Raw genomic sequence first — 21,095 nt, forward strand, 5'->3', positions numbered from 1 at the left:
TTCCTGAAAACTTGTGATTTCTTTCTTTTACTATTTTTATCTATGATACCATTATATGCTATAGGAGAAATGAGCAAGCAGTATTATGTATTGGTAGTTGATAATATATCATCTTGGTTACCTTTTGAGGACAATACTTTTGGGGCCAGTACTTTTTTTCTCTTCTTTGAAAATCTTTCTTTCAATAAATCATCTTGAAAACTGATCCCTTCATTCTTTCAAAATTATCACCACCATGTATTTTCTGTCTTTGGTAATTGGTCAGATCTATGTGTTTTTTATCCAAATTCATCTTCTGAAGAGTCATTTCTTCTGAAAAAAACACATTGGTTACTGAGGACTTAAGGGGCCAAATGTGGTACTTTCATTATCTCTAATGATAAATATAAATAACTACAAAATCATTAGCAAATTTGATCTGTGTTGTATTTATTTGTTATAATGAGACAGCTAGGTGGCACAATGGATGAAGCACTGAACTTGAAGTCAGGAAGATCTGAGTTCATATCCTGTCTCAGATGGGATTATTAGCTGTGACCCTGAGCAAATTCCTTAACCTCCTTTAGGCTTAGTTTTCTTGTCTGTAAAACAAGGGTGACATCTACCCCAGTATTTGTAAGGATCAAATGAGATCACAGAGGTAAAGTGCCTTCCAAACCTTAATGTGCTAAATAAAAGCTGGATATTATTTTAATAATATCCTTTTAATTTCATCCAAAAGTTTTGTCTCATACCAGCCTTTCTGCAATCTCATTTTTTCCACCAATGCTATTTTTGAGTTAATACTACTACCACTGGCGAGTATCACATTGTTGACAGATTCCAAGAATTTTGATGTTCATATGTTAGCTAAGGAGCAGATTGGGTACTAGGTGATTACTTATTTGGCCAAAATGCATTAAAAAAAAAAAGGAAAGGTATAGGAAGGACCTCCATCTTATGTGGCCTCCTTCCACTGCCACAGTAATGGTGGCATAGTGATAGAAAAGAAGGCATAGGATGCTAAGGATAGCCTAGTATTTATGTTTATAAACACTATTTTGACTATAGGTATGTAGCCCCTAGTAGTGAGAGTAGTCCCCAATAAAATCAGAGCCATCAGCTAACTAGATCCAGGCATGTGTGATCTCATCCAAAGTACCTGATAAGTTCTTGGCTGTTCCTGGCTGTTCTTGTTCTCCCCACTGAAGCAAAACATTTCCCTGAGAATCTGGCCTAGATGGTTACATATTTACATGTGATTTATTATCCTATAGAAAACTCTGTCTAAGTTTCAGTGAGGTAAACTAAGTCATTGTTCTAAGATTGTAAATTATTACTAACCATTGTCCATTTAAAAAACTTACCTAATCCTTTAGCCTACATCACTTTCTCTATAAAATACTAGCTGTGATCAATAAACCTTGCCTCTGATTGTTATCAGCTTCACTGGCCCTCCTGATACATGTCATCCTTCTCCCCATGTCTCATTCTCCTCACCCCTTTGGGACCCCCAAATAATTTTTCAGTCACCTGACATAAGTACTTTTTTTAAAACCCTTACCTTCCATCTTAGAATAAATACTGTGTATTGCTTCTAAGGCAGAAGTAAGGGTTAGGCAATGGGGGTTAAGTGACTTGCCCAGGGTCACACAGCTAAGAAGTGTCTGAGGCCAGATTTCAAAGCAAGACCTCCCATCTCTAGGCCTGGCTCTCAATCCACTGAGCCACCTATCTGCCCTCTATAGAAGTGGTTCTCAACCTTTCTAATGCCGTGACCCCGCAATATAGTTCCTCATGTTGCGGTGACCCCAAACCAAAAAATTATTTTGGTGGCTACTTCAAAACTGTAATTTTGCTACCGTTATGATTCAGAATGTAAATACCTGATATACATTATGTATCCTCATTGCTACAAATCAAACATAATTTAAACATAGTGATTAATCACAAAAACAATATTTAATTATATGTTGAGAAATATTAATCCAGCAGGAGGCAGCCTGAGTGCTGGGGCGGGAGGTAAGTCCTGCCTGGGGAGGGGGTCCGCAGATGCTGCCTTCTTCCTGTCGTCCAGCTCGAGCTGAGGCTTCACTTTGCTGGTGTTACTCGGCTCCGTTATCCGCTCCAGGACTCATTCTTAACCCCTTCGGAGCCATGGCCAGGGTGCTCTCTCTGGGTCTCTGAGTCCGGTCTCAAGGCAACAGGGTAAATCCATCGCCCCTCATAGGGGGAGGGCTGCTGATAGGTAACTAATATTAGTACAATGTGCGGGCAGCAGGGTCCCCATTCTTTCTGAGATCTTGCTGTAAAGTAGCGGGATTTCTCAGCGGCTAAAGCCATCAGAAATGTGTATTTTCCGATGGCTTTAGGCGACCCCTGTGTTTTGTTCATTCAACCCCCGCAGGGTTGAACCACGTGACCCACAGGTTGAGAACCATTGCTCTATAGGTACTTTTTAATAAACTACTAAAAAAATACTAATAGCACATCAGTATTGATATTTTCACTGTAACTAAAACAAAAATGAATACAGAAGTAGCTAAATAAAGGCTGATTCACAGGTTCTCAAAAAGATAAATAAAGAAATTGTCAGAAATGGTTTTGTTGTATATCCAAAGACTACAAAAACATCATTTCATGGGAGATTGGATCATCTGCAGAGCTTGGGATGTACCATAAAGATATTTGTAGCTAGCTTCTCTGGCAAAGGATAAAGAGTCTGAGAAATTGTTCAGAGAACTTGAGATTCTTTAAATCAAGCTGATATATACCTTGGTATACTCAATAATGTCGCTGTAAAGGTGGCTATCAGGGGTAGATGGTGAAATTTGATATGGGATCAAGAAATGAAAGCGGCCAGTGATTTGTAGACATTTCCCAAGTCTCATTCCATTTATCAGGTATTTTCTAAAAGAAAAGTTAGAAAACACTAGACATAACAAACATCAAACAATATCATAGAGAATTAAAATTACTATTTGTTAATTGACAGAAAACACCTAGTTACTGGTGTCATCATTTCTAATATATGTTTATGTTTTGCCCAACTGTGTTAAAACAGAGGTCAAACACCAAATCAGAAGAAGAGGTAAACATTAGAAGAATCTTACTTGCTATTTAAATTAGTTGTTATGAAATGTCTGAAATGGGAGATGGATTTAAAACATAGATTCTGACTATTGCCATTTCTTAAAGATATTTTAACTGGAATGAAATTTATTAGAGCACATCCAGAAGAGGCACCCAATGAAGAGGTCCAAAGAGCCCAGAAACCACCTCAGCTCAAAAATATTTAATTTCCTTGCCAACCAAAGAGATCCAGTACTTTCAGTAATACTAGTTTCAATTACAAGTGCATATGGTGTGATAGAGGAATGATCCAGAGACTTTGAGGGACAGAGCCTGGAAGACATGCCGAGGTTTGCATCCACAACGGAAGAGAGAGAGAGAGAGACAGAGAGAGAGAGAGAGAGAGAGAGAGAGAGAGAGAGAGAGAGAGAGAGAGAGAGATTAGAAGAGAATTATAGAAGATAGTAATACATTTACACAGATGCAAATGCTTTTCTTTATTAATACCCCAATTCCTAGTGTTACCTCTATCTTCATCCATGTATATAGGTTTTGTTTTAGTAGAGAGAGAAAAAAAAAAGAACTCAGTTTCAGATGTGTAGATATTAGATCAAGAACCCCAGGTACTTTCATACCACAAAAAAGTACCAGAGTAGGACTCTAAATGATAAAATGATATGAGCGTCAAAAATAAAGAGCCTAAAAATTAGACTTTGATGTTCAGTGTGGATTTTCTGAGTGTCTTTTACTGAATCTATTTCCCATCTCCTAACCAAGTCTGTCCTTTACACTTATCTTTTCTGGAAAAAGTTACCTACTTGTTGCCTCCACTTGCTGTCTTTTCCCTTCTTTGCCTTTGAAACTTCCAGCCTCATTACTCAGCTGGAAATCCTGTCTCCTGAAGTTGTCAGAAGTCTCTTAATTGGCAAGGCTTGGCAAGGATTTCTTCAATCCTTATCCTTTTTTACACACCTGCAGCATTTGATATATATATATATATATATACTCCGAAATACTCACTCCTCTCTAGGTTTTCATAAGACTGCTCCCTCTTGGTTCTATTCTGAACTGCCTGACCAGTACTTAGTCTCCTTTCCTAAATCAGCATCCATGAAATGCCCCCTAGCTATCCTGTGTCCTCCTTTCTCTTTATATTGTATCACTTGGTTACTTTAGCAGTTCCAGTGGGTTCAGTCATCCTGTTGATGTAGATCAGTGGTTTCAAACTCAAATGGGAACAGATCACTGCAACCTTACATAAATTAGAAAACCACAAATTAACATTGTATTGTATTGTGTTGTATTTCTTTTTATTAAATATTTCCCAATTACATTTTAATTTGGTTGGTGCACTTGGGAGTTCTAAGGGCAGCATGTGGCCTCTTTAAGTTTTAAATCTCTGATGTAAATGTTCTCAGGACTCTATATCTAGCCCTATGTTCTCTACTGTGCTCTGTCACAGACTAGTAAACATTTCCAACTGACTTGTCATTTTCTCTGGCTGTCCCTCATACCTGGAATACTCTCTCTCTTCTGTTCCAACTACTGACCACACTGGGTTTCTTTGAAGTATTAAATAAAATCTCCAGAAACCTCCCCAACCCTTCTTAATTCTAGTGTCTTCCCTCTCAATTATTATCTATTCTGTATATAGCTTATGTTGTATATATTTGTTTGCATGTTGTCTCCTCATTAGATTATAAGTTTCTTGAGGGCATGGACTGTTTTTTGCCCTTCTTTGAGTCCTTATCACAGTGCCTGGCACATTTGCCCCTGGTAAACGTTTGTTGATTGATTATCTTCAGCTCCTCATTCTCATACCCTCGCAGTTGTCCCTCCCAGATCTAATCACTTCCATGTCTTAAAGCTTTTCCACAACATCTCTCACCACCATCCCTTTATCTCTTGTAACAGAGTCACCATGTTTAGTTTAGGCTCTCAACATCTCTCATCTCTTATAGACATCTACAACAGATTTCTAAGTGAATTCCTATCTTCCACTGTTTCCCCTTTCCAATTCATCATTCATATAGCTGCCAAAACTGTCTTCCTAAAGGACAACTCTGACCATGTCACATCCCAATAGAATGTCAAGTCCTTGAGGTCAGGGACTGTTTTTCACCTTATGACGAGGACACTGGTGCTTAGTAAATGCTTCTTGATTTGGATTGGACTACATGAAGTAGCATAGAGCTATTGAAAGCTTTATTAGTATAAAAAAGAAAGATCACATGTGTTTCCAGCAATATAACTTGCATTTCCTAGCTTGGCACTGAGCAGTTCTGTGGATGTTTATGATCCAAACTCAAGTGCTCTGTTTGAAAATGCTTAGCCATTCTGGAGGCTTTGTGATTCTAAGCAGAGCTAATAGTATATCAGTATAAGTATTTAGAATCAGCCATGGTGGCTGCTGTCCATAACAGAAATAAGTTACCTTTCACCACTGTTATCTTTTAATTATGAGGATGCACAGAGGAGCTGGAGAAGCAAAAAGAATTCATCTCTACTGCTGCCAAGTAGGAGGAAAATAAGGAAGTAGATAGGCGCATAATAATCACTCCACGTGTTGGAGTAAGTTGGTCACAGCAAACATTGCAACTTGAGTGTTTGTAAGTATAGGAAGATACAGTATTCCCAAAACTAAAGTAGGAAAGAAGTGAAGATACTAAGATCTCCTTTAATTAATAGATTGGAAATTCAGAGATTCTGAGAAAAGAGTCAGATACCATTTAATGGTCCTCAAACCCATATATACTCTATTCTGGGATGCTGAAAGAACTGATGGATATAATCATTGAGTCACTGTTGATTCTCTAACGCTAACCCTAACTCTAAGGGTAGATCAGAGATTTGGAAAGGTGCTATGGAACTAAAAGACAAGTTGTTGTTCTTGTTGTTGTTCAATTGTTCAATAATATCTAACTTTTCATGACCCCATATAGAGATTTCTTGGAAAAGATACCTCAGTGGTTTACCATTTCCTTCTCCAGTGGATTGAAGCACAGAGTCAAACACTAGTGAGTATCTGAGGTCACTTTTGAACTCAGATCTTTTTGACTCTGGCACTCCACTGAGCCACCTACCTGTCTCCAAAGTACAAATATTATTTTTAAAACAGAGAAGAAAGTGATTTCTCTAAACTATAACCCAAATATTTTTAATAAAGATATACCTTTATTTCTGTTTTGAACAAAAATATTAGATTGGTACATCAGACATAATATACTTAGATTTCAGCAAAGAATTTGACAGTGCAAAAAGTCTCTCATGCCATGCTTGTGGACAAGATAACTGTGGGCTACATGATAGCATAGTAAGGTAGATTTAGACCTGACTGAATGAAATGCACTGATGTTAAGTTGAAGACGGGCATCTATTGGACTTAAACTCACTTAAGTAATTCCATAGAAGCCATATTTGTCAAAGCTGGGATACATTAGACAACGAAGTCAGTATTCAAAAAAAAGCTCTTAAAAGAGCAGCTGGGTGGCTCAGTGGATTGAGAGCCAGGCCTAGAGACAGGAGATCCTAAGTTCAAATCTGGCCTTAGACACTTCCTAGCTGTATGACCCTGGACAAGTCACTTAATCCCCATTGCCTAGCCTTTACCCCTCTTCTACCTTGGAGCCAATACACAGTGTTAACTCTAAGACAAAAGATAAGGGTTTAAAAAAAAACCTCTTACAGGCTAAAACATTGCCCTTTTAAAATTTAATAAGGATATGTATGAAGTTATGTACTTAGATTCACAAATTCAACTTCACAAGTACAATCTAAGGAAGTTGTGGCTAAACCAACAGTTCCTGTGAAACAAGATCTGAGAGGTTTAGTGGATTCCGTATGAATCAACATTGTGACATGGTAGTTAGCATAAACTAATGTTACTTTGACTGCATTAAAAGAGATATAAAGTAGAACAAGGGATGTAAAAGTTCTGCTAGATGCTTCTCTGGTCAGACTTTCTGCAGTATTCAATTCTCGGTATCACATTTTGGGAAGAAGATAGGCAAGTTGTAGTGAAATCAGAATTTAGTAAAAAAAGGCAAGTAGAATAGCAAAAGAGTCTAGAGAAAATGCTCTACAAAGGGGATTTCAAGGAACTGGGATGTTTGACCGGAATAAGAGGGTTTGTGACAGCTGTCTTCAAGTATTTTTTAAAGTTCTTTCTGTTACAGACAGCAACCACCCCAGCTTATTCTTACATATCTATACTGATTACCATTAGCTCTATTAGTCCCATAAAGCCTCCATAATGGCTAAGCATTTTCATAGAGAGCTATGAATTACTGTCATAAAGAAGAGGAATTTGACCTGTTATAGCCAGAGGACAAAACAAGGAGCAACAGCTTGAAGCTGAAGATCTTCATAACTATTTCTTATCATATTTATAGACATGATTCTTATTCAAGTATTATTTGACCTCTCATATCCTGTCCAACTTTGTCATTGCATAATAATACTAGTTAATCTGAGCATAAAAAAGTCCAGCACAGGCTCTTTGAATTGCAAAGGAAAACTTCTAAAGCCAACTCTCATTTGTCCTTGTTAATAAAGGATCAATAGAAAAGATACCTAGGCAGCTCCCCAAATCACATTTGATCCAGGAGTATCAACCAATCCTATGCACCCTTTTACAAAAATCACTAATAAATAGCCAGTTGAAATACTTAAATTTTGTCTCTTTTCTTTTCTAAACCCTGCCATCATTTTGATAGGTCAAAGAGTTAAGCGTGAAATAAATAAGACAAATTATAATAAAGGATGCAGGAGGCAATAGGACATGGTATCATAGAACCAGAATTTAAATTCTCAATCTGCTACTTAGTAACCAGTCACTAAACTTTTTTAGGTCTCAAATGTGAAATTAGGGTTTGGACAAGATGAATACTTGGGTTTCTATCAGCTTTACATCTATGATTCAGGAGAAAAAAAAATTCCTAGATAACTACCAGCATAGTAATCAGACTATAAGAGAGGTAAATGTTAACATGGAAGCAAAACTGTTGAATAGAAATTGGTTGTCACCAATATTATGTTCTTTTAGTAGCTTAGGTTAAAAAATGTTGACAATTTACAAAATAAGTGAGGCACACTATGTTCTTCATGCTTTAGGTCAGGGGTTGAGGTGATGTCTAAGGTGCCTTTCAATTCATAAGATTCTACAATTCTATATTATTGACTTATAGTTTTTTGTATTATTACCATAGATTTCACTTATGTACTATATTTTCTTCATGTTTTTCTCATAGTTTCAAGTTTTAAAAGAAATCTCTTGATCTAATTGATAGATTTACATAATTCTACCTTTCATTTGTTTCATATTTTCTTATTCTATTACTCAACAGGAACTGGCAGTGATGAAACGGACTCTAATTAATATGCATAGCAAGCGGCGTGGGGATAAATTATCTGCTACTAAAAATGAGGCAAAACTTACAATTGAGATACCAAATCCTATTGATTTACCCAAAGAAAATGAAGAAAACATATTTACACCCAAACCAACGGTGTTTGTAAGTAGAGCAAAAAAATAACTTAATTTGTCATATGTATTGTCATATAATTATCATTTACTTCAGATTCTTAAATATATATGTGTATATATGCATATATACATATATAAGGATATACATATATCCTTATATTGGTTGTATTAAACACACACACACACACACACACACACACACACACACCAGGATCCTAGAGTTGGAAGGGACTTTGGAGATCCTAGTCTGCCTTTATAAAACTCTCTATAATCCTTCAAGTGCTCTGCAGAGATATTTCCCCTTGCCTGCCTTGGTACTGATATTTGTGTATTCTTGATTGAGATCACCTAACATTTCCAAAACAATATGCAGAAATTACTCCAAATCTAGTTTGTCTTTGCCCCAGATGCTGGTTACTGAGGAATATGAGTAGGAGATTTTTAGAATAAAAAATAAGATTTTGCTTTATTTGAGAAATGGCATATGTTGCTTTAAGAATGATTTTTTAAGACTTTGAAATGAAATTCATTGCATATAATTTAAATGCCTTAATAATTAAAACAGGAAACTATGGGCAAAAATCAAACAAAGAAAAAGGTATAGGGGCAAATAAGAGGGAAGGATGGAATAGAGAAGAAAAAGCTGAGAATTTAGACATAATGAGAATGAGAAGGCAAGGCATTTTAATAAGGATGACAGGGAAGACAAACATAGTATGATACATATTCTTAGCCCTTTATTTTTTTCCTACCATGTTTTCTAAATTTAGCTGTCACTACTAAGAAGAAACTGGGTTGACCTTTAGAACCCTAGAAAAGACCTCAGGAACTGTTTTGAAGAAGCCATCTCTCCTCCTAAAAGCAATAAGCAACATCATATCAACTCATAGAATATGGGTATGAGACCAAGCCCTTTGTTTGACATAAAGAGATACCTGAAGTCCTAAAAGGCTGACTGCTTTGCCCAAGGCCATACATATAATTTGTGGTAAAGCTGGGAATGAAAATCAAGGCCCTTTTCTTGCTATAACAATGTGCTATAAGAATCATCAGTTAGAAGATACATTGATGCCATCTAGTTCAAACCCATGCAGGATTCCTTTCTGTAATATATCTGGTGACTATCCAGCCTCTGCTTGAAGGTTTTCAGTGTCAAAGAACTAATTCACTGCCTACTTGAAGCAACCCATTCTGTTTTTGATCAGCCCTAATTGTTAGAAAGTTCTCCCTTATTATGCTCAAAGGACATTAAAAGAATGTCTGCCCTTTGACCCAGCCATAGCACTGCTGGGTTTGTACCCCAAAGAACTAATAAGGAAAATGACTTGTCCAAGAATATTCATAGCTGCACTCTTTGTGGTGGCCAAAAATTGGAAAATGAGGGGATGCCCTTCAATGGGGGAATGGCTGAACACATTGTGGTCTATGTTGGTGATGGAATACTATTGTGCTCAAAGGAATAATAAAGTGGAGGAATTCCATGTGAATGGGAAGAACCTCCAGGAAGTGATGCAGAGTGAGAGGAGCAGAACCAGGAGAACATTGTACACAGAGACTGATACACTGTGGTACAAGAGAACGTAATGGACTTCTCCATTAGTGGCAATGTAATGATCCAGGACAACCGAGAGGAACTTGGGAGAAAGAATGTTATCCACATCCAGAGGAAGAACTGTGGGAACAGAAATGTAGAAGAAAAACATATACTTGATCATGTAGTGTGATGGGGATATGATTAGGGTTTTGATGTTAAAAGATCACTCTACTACAAATATGAATAACTTGGAAATAGGTTTTGAACAATGATACATGTATAACCCTGTGGAAGTGCTTGTCAGTACCCAGAGGGGGGAAGGGAAGAGGGGTGGGAAAAATCATGAATCATGGAATCATGGAGAAATATTCTAAATAAATAGATTTGAAAAAAAGAAAAGAAAAGAAAAGAAAAGAAAAGAAAAGAAAGTTCTTCCTTACTTTCAGGTCATGTGAGCAACAAGATGGCAGATTAGATATTTTCTCCAATCCCTACAGTCTCTCAAACTTCCCCAAAACAGAAATCCTGCACCAAAGATAAAGCAATGTCAGCTGTTTCCATGATTGGGGGGGGGGGGGGACACCAATACTGCATATTTCAAAATTTACAATGACCAAAGAATCCAAAACAAGATTTAAAAGGGAAAAAAAAGGCCCAAATCGAAGAACAAATACTCACAGACTTTGAGTTCACTCATTAGTGACCCACCTCCACACCATCAGCAGCAAGGCCACACCAACCCACCCAAGGACACAACAGAGGCCCATATGAAAACCCAATGCTAGACCCCCACTCCACCCTTCCTCCTTCTGTTGCCATAGAGACCCCAGCTCCAGGCTATGGAGGTTTTCTTGGGCCTTGAGCTCCAGCTTGTTCACAGACCTTCGGGAGCAAAAACTTGTCAGCATCTGCAACCCAGAAGCACTAGCACTGCAAAGGTCTCACCAGCCAGTGCCAGTGGGATAGAAGGAGAGGGAACTGGACATCAGGACAGGACACTATGCATGTGGGGAGCTGTGCAACACTCCCCCAAGCCTAAGCTGGCGCCAGTTCAATGCCCAACTATTAATTGGGGAGAAAAGTTTAGGCTGGTAAACTGTAAATTGCCCAGGGTTTGGAGAGACTGAGACACTTTTGAGATCCAAAAAAACCATCGTCAGAGGGAAAGGAGTCAGAAGTGAGTAATAGAGAAAATATGGGACAGAGGGGAAAGACTGAAAGTACCAAAGATTATAGGAAGAAGAAATCTCAAACATCCTGAATATAAACAGAAATATCAATAGGAAAAACAGTTAACAATAGGCAGAAATATGGTCTAGTAGATTTAGTAAACTAGTTCAAGCATCTATGAATAAATAATGCAAAATGAAGAAAAATGATCAAACACTTGATGAAACAGAGAGCCTTGTGGAAGTTGGGGAGAACATGGAACCACAATACATTGTTTCTATTGGATCTTAAAAAGAAATGAAAATTATAAGAGTAGAATGTATGAGCAGCATTAGCAAAAAAAATGAGCAGAGTAGAAAAACTTGCTTCCACAATGGCAAGCCTCACAAAGAAAGAAAAGAAAGAAAAATAATTTGAGAATGCAAATACACAGATGGGAAAGACAAGAAGAAAAACAAAAAAACAAGAACTTTCAAAGAAAATATGAAGGCAGCTAAGTGGTCTAGTGGACAGAGAGTCAGACCTAAAGATGGGAGGCCTCAGATGCTTATGTCACCTAATCCCCATTGCCTAGCCCTTACCCTCTTCTGTCTTGAAACTGATATTTAGTATTGATTCTAAGACAGAAGGTATGAGGTATTGTTTTTTTTTTTTAAGAAAGAAAATATACTTAACCATACAAGCAAATCATATAGATCTTAAAGACTAGGTGCATAGAGACAATCTAAGGATAATAAATCTTCCAGAAGAACATGGCAGGACAAAAAAAATATTAATGCCATAATGAAGGAAATGATAAAAGAGAACTGCTAAGAGCTTCTGAACACAGAACATTCTAAATGAAAGAATTCATGGGTCACCTCTGGGGTGGAGGGGGGCACACCAATACTGTATATTTCAAGATTCACAATAGCCAAATTTAACAATCCACTTCAGAAACAAGTTCTGCAAGCCATCAAGGAAAAAAGACCTTCAAGTTTCCTTCAAAGCAAAGGACATTTGAATAACATGACTGTTCCGTACCCACTAGAAAAAGGGGGAAGGGATGGAATAATGTGCTTCAAGGAGCACCAGAGCTCAAGATGCAGCCCAAGGTGACCCATCCTACAAATCTGAGCCTAACCATATAAGGCATATTGGACATCCAGTAATAGATCATTAGGTCCTCAAAACAACCCTAGGGGACAGGTGCTATTATAATTCTCACTTATGTTATTTTTAAGATATTAACAAAAGAGATTCTAGAACTTTTTTCAGTAATCTATTTGAATGTGTACTAACCCTCAGAATTAGAAACTTTTTCTTTTCAGAGATCTAAATGGCAGGGATCTCTGTAGGGACAAAGGTTTTCCATTCACATAAAGTTAACCTGCCTAGCAATCACAGTAGAAGAGATACCAGCTTGGTGTTAAAGAACTCTGGTTCTCTAGTCTGTTAACATGCCCCTCTAGCCCTACACTGTTTCATCCTCAAAAATTGGATTCTGATGAGCTTTCCCCACCCTTCTTGATTTTGACCACTTATGTTCCTGAACTTTTGTTTACCAACTTGATTTTGATCTCTTGTGCACTTCATTTCATTTCATGTTTGCTGCCTCTACTTCACCAAACATTCCAGTCTTGGTATGTCCGAAGGCAGCCAACTAACTCAACCAAAACTTGGATTATTGATTACTTCCTAACTTTACTACTTAGTGTGGATTATACCCCAATTCTGAATGATTTGACCAAAGTTACTCAACTAGGAAGTGCCTTCCAATAACATTAAGCCTTTCATAAATTAAGTGAAGTCCATTTATTCTGAGAGATAACAAACGGGTAGCCTCCATCTTCTAATCTTCATCTTTTCATAACTTTTCATGACTAATTTCTGGTGAAAAATCCTTTTCTAAAAATATTTATTTTATTTCCTCTTACTTTATCTTCTTTGTAAATAACTTATGATACATAAAGAATAATAATAATCATTTTCTAAGTTATGGCCTTATAGCATTTGTAATTTGTTTGCAGGTCCTTTGATTGAAATAATTTGCTAATGATATGCTTTACTGAAAACCAAAAAATAGGTGCATTATGATGAAAATGCTACAACAAATGCTATTACAAATTCTCAGCAAAACAAACTAACAGACTTATTTCTTAAACCATTCACATAGCCAACATACATATAGCATTATGAGCCACAGAAACTCAGTTTTTTTCCTGCTCCAATCTAGCTGTTTTCCTAGCTGCTAAGAGGTTTAGAATTCATACAGAGAGAAAATTTAAAATAGCCCACTGGAAGAAATCCTATGATTTGGAAAGAAGCAGACTGCAGCTATCACTGCTTCTGCCACAGTTCTGCTGTATTCTTTTCCCCTCAGCCACATTTACCTCTTTCCCTCCAGCCTATCCACTTTTCATCTTACAGTAACTGCAAGTTATGTTTGCCCTTTACTTTAGGCCCAACTTGGCTCCCTCCTATAACCTGAAACAACCTGAGCATTTTCTAGAACCTTTACATTTGACCTTCTAAGAGCAGTATGTCTGTCTTTAGCACTGCTTCTGCTATCTTACCCCTATTCCAAAATGGTATGCAGTGTCTTGGCTCATAGTATTGCCTCTGGCCCTCCCACTTCTCTCCTAAATATATACTTACTGGAAGCTCTCTGCTCAAAGTGGAGTATGGGCAACAGAATAAGAAATAGCCCTAAGAGTCGAGAGAGAAAACAACTCCATGATGTCTGTGAATATACAAGCATGATTTCCTTAATTGGTTCTGCTAAAGCATGGTAGGTAAAACAACATCAGAGAGGGAGAACTGTTTTCTTTAGAATAATGTTAGTGAGGGGAAAGATGAGGATGATGGAATAGGAGAGAAAAACAGAAAGGCAGAAACCAACTAGAAAAAACATTCCAGTGGGAGTTAATAAGAGTTATGGTAGAGTTTGGATATGTTATCAATAAATTATTTCAAGATAAAATTGGTTAGGACAGTGTCATCTAGAATATGTTCATGTGAGATAAAAATAAGGATATGTGCATAGAAAGGGTATATCTTGTCTCCAATGTGCCCACAGTGTGTCTAGATGTTTGTCTCTAGTATGGTGTGCATTTGTGCAAGGATAGGGGTGGAGAACAGAGTTGAATAGAGTTAGTTCAAATTATATTTTTTTAATCATTTAAATTTAATGAAATGTGCTCATCATTTTCCAAAACACTTAGACTATCTAGAAGGAGAGAAAAATTAAATAGAAATGTATTGATATACTAAAATGTTTTCTACTTTGCCTTTTTCCCTTGAGGGATTCTGTTGATAAGGTATCTATTATGGGTTTTCCATTCTCTTAGCTTCTCATCTTCCCTTCTACCTGACCTTTGATCCCTTTGCTACTCATTAATTCATTCTAATAAAACAAGAAAATAACAATTTTGCTTCATTCTTATAAAAATTTGACTGAAAAAAACTTTCAATTATTGGATAGAATTGAACTTTGAGATTATCTTTAGTGTAATAATATAAACAGGTAAGACTGACATTTGATTTCATGCAAAACCTTATTATAAAGGGGTTCTACCTTCATAGGATTACCAAGGTTCTAGGTTCTGGTCTCTCCGCTCTGGAACTTCAACTTACTTATAGCATTACCAAGCTTTGAGATAGTTGTCTCAAACTATTGAAATTCATATAAATCTAATTTGTACCAGGAAATTAACTTGTTAATTTCCAATAATAGGAATATTCATGTCACCTTTATAGGAGACCCATGGCTATATATCAAGATATTTGAAATATATTTTTTCCATTTTATACATTAGGTAAATCATTTGCATTCACAAAGCACCTGTCATCTTTTTGAAAAATACTGAAATGTAGGGCTAACAAACACAAGTACTTGAAAAAACAAAGTAATCATCAGAAGGTTGCTGAATGGGCATGAAATCAGAGCAAAAGACTTTCATGATCTTGCAGAGATATTTCATCCAATTCTAATACATTGATGAACGGTCCTTGTTCCAATAAAGCAGGGTACCTTGCACATAGAAAATGATAAATCATATTACTTGTTTTAATTAAATTAAGTTCAGTAAACATTCTTTAAGAACCTACTTACTATGTGCAAAACACAATCCTAAGGAGGCATTAGAAAACAAAAAATACATATATCTGCCCTTAAGATTATTTCTTCTTTATTTTTTCCAAGATTATCTAGCATTTTTTTTGTGTGTCAGGAAAAAGTAGAGAATTATAGAGAAGTAATGGGGAAGTACTCACTAATTAGGGCATGCTGAACAATAACATGTTAATTGAATGGTATATACCATTGTGCCATAAAAATGGTGAATATGAAAAATTAAGGAAAACAGGGGAAGATTTATATTAACTGATACAAAGAGAGATAAGAACCAGGAGAGCATCATACACAATAACTATAATAATATAAATTAATATTATGCTCAAAGGCATTCAGACTCAGATTAACAATTATGATCAGTCTTGGTCCCAGAGAAGAAATAATAAAACTCTTTTCATTCCTCATAGAGAATAAGGAAAAGACTTCTGGAGACAACAGTTGGGCACACTTTCTGACACAATCATTTTTGTCAGTTTGCTAATGTGTTTTTCTTTGTTACAAAAGACAATTCATTGTTGGGAGGAAAGTAGTAGTTGAGGAAATTACTCTGACATAAAAAACAAAGCATCTATAAAGCATTTAAAACAAAATGAATGTTCTTTTGTAGTGACTAGAATACTTTGGATCACTGAAGAGTAGTCTCTGAATACTTCAGTTATGTACAAAGTCAAGTATAAAGTGCTGGACTTGGAATAAAAGGATCTGAGTTCAGATCTTTTCTCAGGTACTCTGCCTATGTGATCTGGAGTGAGTCATTTAGTCATATGTAAAGTGGACTAGAAGCCTCTAAAGTTAATTGCAGCTCTAGATCTTAGCATAGTTATTGTCTTTTCCATAGTTGTTTCCAAAGAAAAACCCAAAGTGGTCCAGTGAACTGACTAAACAATAACAAGTTCTAGATCTGTCTGATCTAAATGTACTGACTACCTGTAAGTTTTATGTATCTGTACTGTCCCTCTATGAAACTACACATTACTATAACAAGCGTTGTTAACCTGAAAAAAAAAAACCCACAGAATTACCAAAGTACTTATAACAAGGATCTTTAATAGAAAATTAATCTGGGAAGACATTCAGAACCTCACTCCTGGGACTTCCAGTGAACTACCGAATGCAATATTCTTATATAGATTTTTTAAGAGGGAAAGAAGCATGTGTCCTGCCACCTGCTGAGAGGCCTAGATGCAGTAGCCAAGAGCTAGGGAACCTGAGAACAGCCTAGATACAAAAGGAGAAACTAAGACGACAAAACGGTGGTGCTACCTGCTAAGGCCATCCAGGGTGATAGAGGAGTGCTTGAAGGTTTGTAGTCCGTGAGCCAGTTTCTTGAAAACACATCATCAGGGACCAGGGTCACTTTGGAGCTTCATAAAACAGGGTTGTCAGCATGAAAAGGTGTCAAAATGACGCTGCTATACTTTACCATTGCACACAGCATCAACTGTTACGGATCTCTGTTAACAGCCTTTTTAAAAAATCTAATACTTGCCAATGAGCAGTTCTGTCACTGCTCGGCTCCAAATCATAGATCTAAGGGGGAGTAAAGAGGAAACTTGTGCCGGGGCGGCATTCCAGGGTAAGAAGTCATATTTATGTGGCTCAGACCTCAACACCAGAGAATGGGGCCTCAGTCCCAGCCCCTTCGGAAGCCCACAAAGCAATGGCCAGGGCAGGAATCCCAGATGAAAAGAAAACTTGTGGACCTGAAAGTAGATCCCAGTCTACTGAAACTCCAAGGAGCAAACCCACAGACATGTTGCTCAAACTCAACCCAGAATTTTCAATGCTCAAATTTGGGGGGAGGGGAAGGGCAGGAGGAGATTTGAGAAGGAGTAGAGGGGTACAAGGGAGAAGCAGCAATCAGATTTTGCCCCAGAGCAGACTGGTTTGGGAGCACTGAAAGCCTGCCAGGCATCCAGCCTGAGCTACCCTTGAGAATCTGGAATACTACAACACTTAGTAGTCCAAGAAAGCAGCACCAGCACCAGCTTAGACATTCCCTACAAAAGCATGCAGAACCTGGCCTCTTACAAAGTTCACAGTGAGTCAGAGCGCTCTAGCCACTGTGCCACCTCTGGGATAGGGCAATTTGTATTTACTCCTAGAGTTAATGGAAATTGCTGAGTTTAATAAGCTGGGTACTGAGAAATGCTTTAGGAATATCCTATCCAGGGGAAGAATTGACAGCCAAACAGGAGATAGAGAACATTACTAGACGTAAAATGATTTTTTGATTATATTACATTAAAAGGGTTTTGTACAAATAAAACCAATGCAACCACGATTAGAAGGGAAACAACAAATTGGGGGGGAATTTTTTATAACAAATTGCTCTGATAAAGGTCTCATTTCACAAATATGTAAAGAACTAAGTCAGATTTATAAGAATCCAAGTCATTTCCCAATTGATAAATGAGCAAAGGATATGAAGAAGCAGGGTATTGACAAGATGCTTTAAGAATATCACCATAACTTTTTTCCTTACATATTATTCTCAGTGAGAGAAAGACCCAGAAAACACTGGTCTCCCTGGACTAAGTCATAGATCCTGTTTAATGCTGATATTAGTTTTTTCTTCTTCCTATATAGTTTGGCTCCCATTCAATTGTCAGTACTTCTAAATTAAGAAAAGCAAATAATTGCTACTCTGTCACAACTTAACAATTTCATGGAGAAACCTAGCTGTATATGATCTATTTTTAAACTCTTAGCTGATCAGTTGATCACACATTTTTCCCCTTTTTTTACTTTGCAGACCAAAAAAGGACCATCTGGGTGGCTCAAGACGTTGAAGACAAAAAGGACATAATTTTAGTGGAGAAGTTCAGATCTTGACAATCACTCTAGGAGTAACTGGAGAAACAATTTAATCCTAATCATGTTCTTTGTTCCTTTGAAATTATTCTTTTGAGATTTATTTTAACCATATTTTTAAAGTTGAATTGTGTTGGTAATTTCACCATAATTATTAAGCTGCATAGAGTATGAAAATATTTCATACTTTTTTATCCATTTTGATACAGAATAATTTCTAGTGAATTATTTATGACCTAGGCTAAAAAAGGAAGTTTTTATAATTGTTTAATTTACATTAAAGCATATGTCTTATAAATATTTGTGTTGAATATTCTATTCATCAGTATTTTGAAAAATTGTGCATCCTATAAATTTAGAAGTTAACGTATTTTGAGATTACTGCAAGACCACTGTATGAATCACCCTCGTAAGCAATTCATTTCAATTGAGCATTTATGAAATATCTACTATATGCCAAGGGACTGTGCTACAAGCTGGAGATATAAATACAAAAGAGTGTACACACACACAATTCTAACAACTCTAGCTTCATGAAATGCTCCTAGAAGGAGGTGAGGTCAGTTCACATTTAGTTACATAGTCAATACGAATTCTCTTGGCTCTGTACATTTCCTATTTCAGATCATAAAACTAATAGAAATCTAGTAAAATGAGTCCATGAATCAACAAGTAGTAGGGTATAATATGACCTAAATTTCATGCCAAAATAAGACCAGTAATATTTTATTTGCTTCATACTTTTTTGTCTTAAATTACACCAGATCAAACATTTAGGGGCAGCTAGGTAGCACAGTGGATAGAGCACCAAGCCTGAAAGGCAGAAAGACATGTCTTCCTGAGTTCAAATCCAGCCTCAGATATTTATTATCTGTGTGGCCCTAGACAAGTCACTTCATTCTATTTGCCTCAGGTTCCTCATGTGTAAAGGTAGGGATCACTGACACTTATTCTGCATCTTCAAATGTTGCCTGGAATCCTCTTTAAGCAGCCAGTATGCCTCAGAAACGGGACTGGAACTCCAATGCCCACTGTCTATCCACTACTGCAAGGCAGCCTCTTAGATTAAACCTCCTTGTCTCTAATTTTGATAATTTGTATCCACATTTCTCTCTATTGATATTTTCTTTCACTCTCCTTGTATGAACCCCATAAGCACTCCTTGATCACCCTAGATAAGATTAGTAGGAGGTTTGTCCCAGACTGAACAAACCTTCTAGTACCCATTGATTGATTACCTTAGTTTGGATTAGCAGATAAAATCAAATCTGTTTTGCCCTTTTTGTCTTCCTACTTTCTCTTATAGTAATTAGACTTTTCCCAGGTATTCTAGCCTCTGGCTACATCCCCTTTTTTTTCCAAAAATTGTTTATGATTCCAAATGTTTACAAAAACCAAACAATACAAGCATTTCCATATACAAAGAAAAAGAAAATAGTGAAATCACAAGTCTCCCATCTGTCTTAACATACTTTTCTTCATATCTACATAATAAATTCTGTCCATAAGTGTCACAGCCTCTCCTCACCTGCCCCTGTATCTCAAAGGATATCAGGAGGCCAACATGTTCGTATAAATTAAGTCTTCGTTTTACCTCTCTGTTCACTTTCTGGAGATAACATACAATTTATTCTTCCAGCATTAGTTCTGTGGTTCTATATAATGTTCTCCTGGTTATACTCATTTTGCTGTTCATTACCTCGTGTAGATGTTTCCAAGTTTGAGGGTTTTTTAAAGTCAGTCTGTTTATCATTTCTTATGCCACAATAGTATTCCTCCATCACAGTCATATGCTACAACTTATTCAGTCATTCCCCAATTGATGGGCATTTCCTCACGTTCCAATTCTTTGCTACCACAAAGAGAGCTGCTCTAAATATTTTGGAACATATGGGTTCTTTTCCTTTTTCTCCTTGGGAAATACACCCAGCTTTCTAGGTCTAAGGATGTACACAGTTTTATAACTCTAAATGTAATTCCAAATTGCTCTCCAAAATGTTGAATCAGTTCACAGTTCCACCAACAGTGCATTAGTGTTCCCATTTTTCCACATCCCCTCCAACATTTGTCACTACCCTTTTGTCATTTTAGCCAGTCTGGTGTGTGTGTGTGTAGTGATATTTCAGAGTTGTTTTTGGTTTATGTTTCTCTAATAAGTAGTGATTTAGAGCATTTTTTTTCATATACCTATATATGGCTTTGATTTTCTTCATCTGAAAATTGTTTTCCATATCTTTTGCCCATTTATCAATTGGGAGATGGTTCTTATTCTGATAAATTTGACAAAATTCACTATATATTTTAGATACAATTCCTCTATCTGAGAGGCTGTCTATAAAAATTTTTTCCCAATTTTCTGCTTTCTTTCTAATCTTGGCACTATTTATTTTATTTATACAAAAACTTTTCAATTTACTGTATTCAAAATTATCCATTTTACATTTCACAAGGCATTCTATCTGTTGCTGATTCATAAATTCTTCTATCCATAAATCTGATAGGTAGTATGTTGTTCCCTTTTCTAATTTACTTATAGTATCTTTTTTTTTTATCTAGCTCATGTATCCATTTTTATCTTATCATGATGAATGGTATAAAGTATTGGTCTATACCTAGTTTCTACCATATTTCCAGATTTCTTTTCCCAAAAATCTGATCTGTGATTTTGTCAAATACCAGATTACTATACTCTTTTATTGTTGCCTCTTATATATCTGTTCTGTTCTACTGTCTTTCTATTCAATAGCTAGTACCAGACAGTTTTGATAATTACTACATTATATTACAGTTTACAATATGATATTGCCAGACCTTCTTCTTTTACATTCCCTGAACCCCACTAATTCTTTTGATATTCTTAATCTGTTGTTCTTCCAAATGAATTTTATTATCTTTAACTCAATAAAATAAATTTTTGCTAACTTAAT

The 21,095-nt window shown here is 36.5% G+C and overlaps 1 protein-coding gene and 1 long non-coding RNA gene across 8 annotated transcripts in view; one reads left to right on the forward strand and one right to left on the reverse strand.

The window, feature by feature from the left end:
• Positions 1 to 18,466, forward strand: part of PIBF1 (progesterone immunomodulatory binding factor 1) — a 289,035-nt gene extending 270,569 nt beyond the window's left edge. For 2 of the 3 annotated variants that reach the window (XM_001365267.4, XM_016424982.2), the window contains 2 exons: positions 8,397 to 8,564; positions 18,110 to 18,466. In XM_001365267.4, the coding sequence (XP_001365304.3) occupies positions 8,397 to 8,564; positions 18,110 to 18,163 (222 nt within the window). In that variant the 3' untranslated portion in view covers positions 18,164 to 18,466. Of the gene's footprint in view, positions 1 to 8,396; positions 8,565 to 18,109 lie in introns of those variants that run through there. The other variant, XR_008914089.1, reaches the window with a different exon arrangement.
• The window catches only part of LOC103102053 (uncharacterized), a 111,893-nt gene that overhangs the window by 88,367 nt on the left and 2,431 nt on the right, over positions 1 to 21,095 (reverse strand). For 4 of the 5 annotated variants that reach the window (XR_008914091.1, XR_008914092.1, XR_008914094.1 and 1 more), the window contains exons 2-3: positions 2,754 to 2,889; positions 122 to 312 (exon numbers count right to left, since the gene is read on the reverse strand). This is a non-coding gene — a long non-coding RNA (uncharacterized LOC103102053). The remainder of the gene's footprint in view (positions 1 to 121; positions 313 to 2,753; positions 2,890 to 21,095) is intronic. The other variant, XR_008914093.1, reaches the window with a different exon arrangement.

Source organism: Monodelphis domestica, chromosome 8 (genome assembly GCF_027887165.1).
Source record: "Monodelphis domestica isolate mMonDom1 chromosome 8, mMonDom1.pri, whole genome shotgun sequence".
Lineage (NCBI taxonomy): Eukaryota > Metazoa > Chordata > Mammalia > Didelphimorphia > Didelphidae > Monodelphis > Monodelphis domestica.